General features: G+C 71.0%; 1 protein-coding gene across 1 annotated transcript in view; it reads right to left on the minus strand.

The window, feature by feature from the left end:
* ETH_00040515 (ATP-citrate synthase, putative) overlaps window positions 1–770 on the minus strand; it is a gene marked incomplete at both ends in the record, with an annotated part of 2,789 nt that overhangs the window by 1,310 nt on the left and 709 nt on the right. Inside the window, one exon of the mRNA XM_013373806.1 lies at window positions 28–767. Within this exon, the coding sequence (XP_013229260.1) occupies window positions 28–767 (740 nt within the window). The remainder of the gene's footprint in view (window positions 1–27; window positions 768–770) is intronic.

Genomic DNA, 770 nt, shown 5'->3' on the forward strand with positions numbered 1-770 from the left:
GCCCCCCGACTTCGTCACGAACCCCACGGAGCCGCCCCTGTACAGCCGCGCGTTCATGATGTTCTCCAGAGAGCCCCCCGTGTTGCCGATCCGGAACGCCCCCGGCCGCATGCCCCCCACGGTGGCGGGGCCTATCAGGCACACGCCGCGCGCGCGCGCCTCCTGGCCCAGCTCCCTGGCCACTCTCTCGGGGACCCCCTCCGCGATCACCGCTATCACTTTGAAGCAGCTGTGCTGCAGCGCCTGGCGGCAGACCGCGGCTGCGGAGCGCAGCGAGGCGAAGTTCACCAGCACGGAGACCCCCGGGCTCTTCGAGACGGCCTCGGAGAGCGACTGGCACACCGGCAGGAAGATCTCCTCCGTGCCGAAGTAGAAGGGGCGCAGGTGGGACACGGAGAACTCGTAGACGATGGCCGCCACTGAGGGCGTGCCTCGCCCGCAGACGTGGTCGAAGTCCAGCATTTCCTGCACCGCCCGCGTCTGCAGCCCCCACACCACGCACTGCGTGCTGCTGCTGAACAGCAGCGCGCTGCTGCTGCTGCTGGGGGCGGGCGGGGGGGGCGCCGCCTGCTGCTGCTGCTGCTGCTGCTGCTGCTCCGAGCGCAGCTGGTTCAGCCGCTCCACGCACTCCGCGAACACCGGGTTGCTCTCCACTTCCGCCAGCGACACTTCCTTCCAGGTCTTCACCCGCTGCAGGCCCCCCGTCCCGTTCGCCTCCCCGCCGCCGCTGCCGCTGCTGCTGCCTGCTGCCCCGCCGGTCTGCGCAGCAG

The sequence above is a fragment of the Eimeria tenella genome, genomic scaffold, assembly GCF_000499545.2.
Source record: "Eimeria tenella Houghton genomic scaffold, Eth_scaff1754, whole genome shotgun sequence".
In the NCBI taxonomy this organism is placed as follows: domain Eukaryota; phylum Apicomplexa; class Conoidasida; order Eucoccidiorida; family Eimeriidae; genus Eimeria; species Eimeria tenella.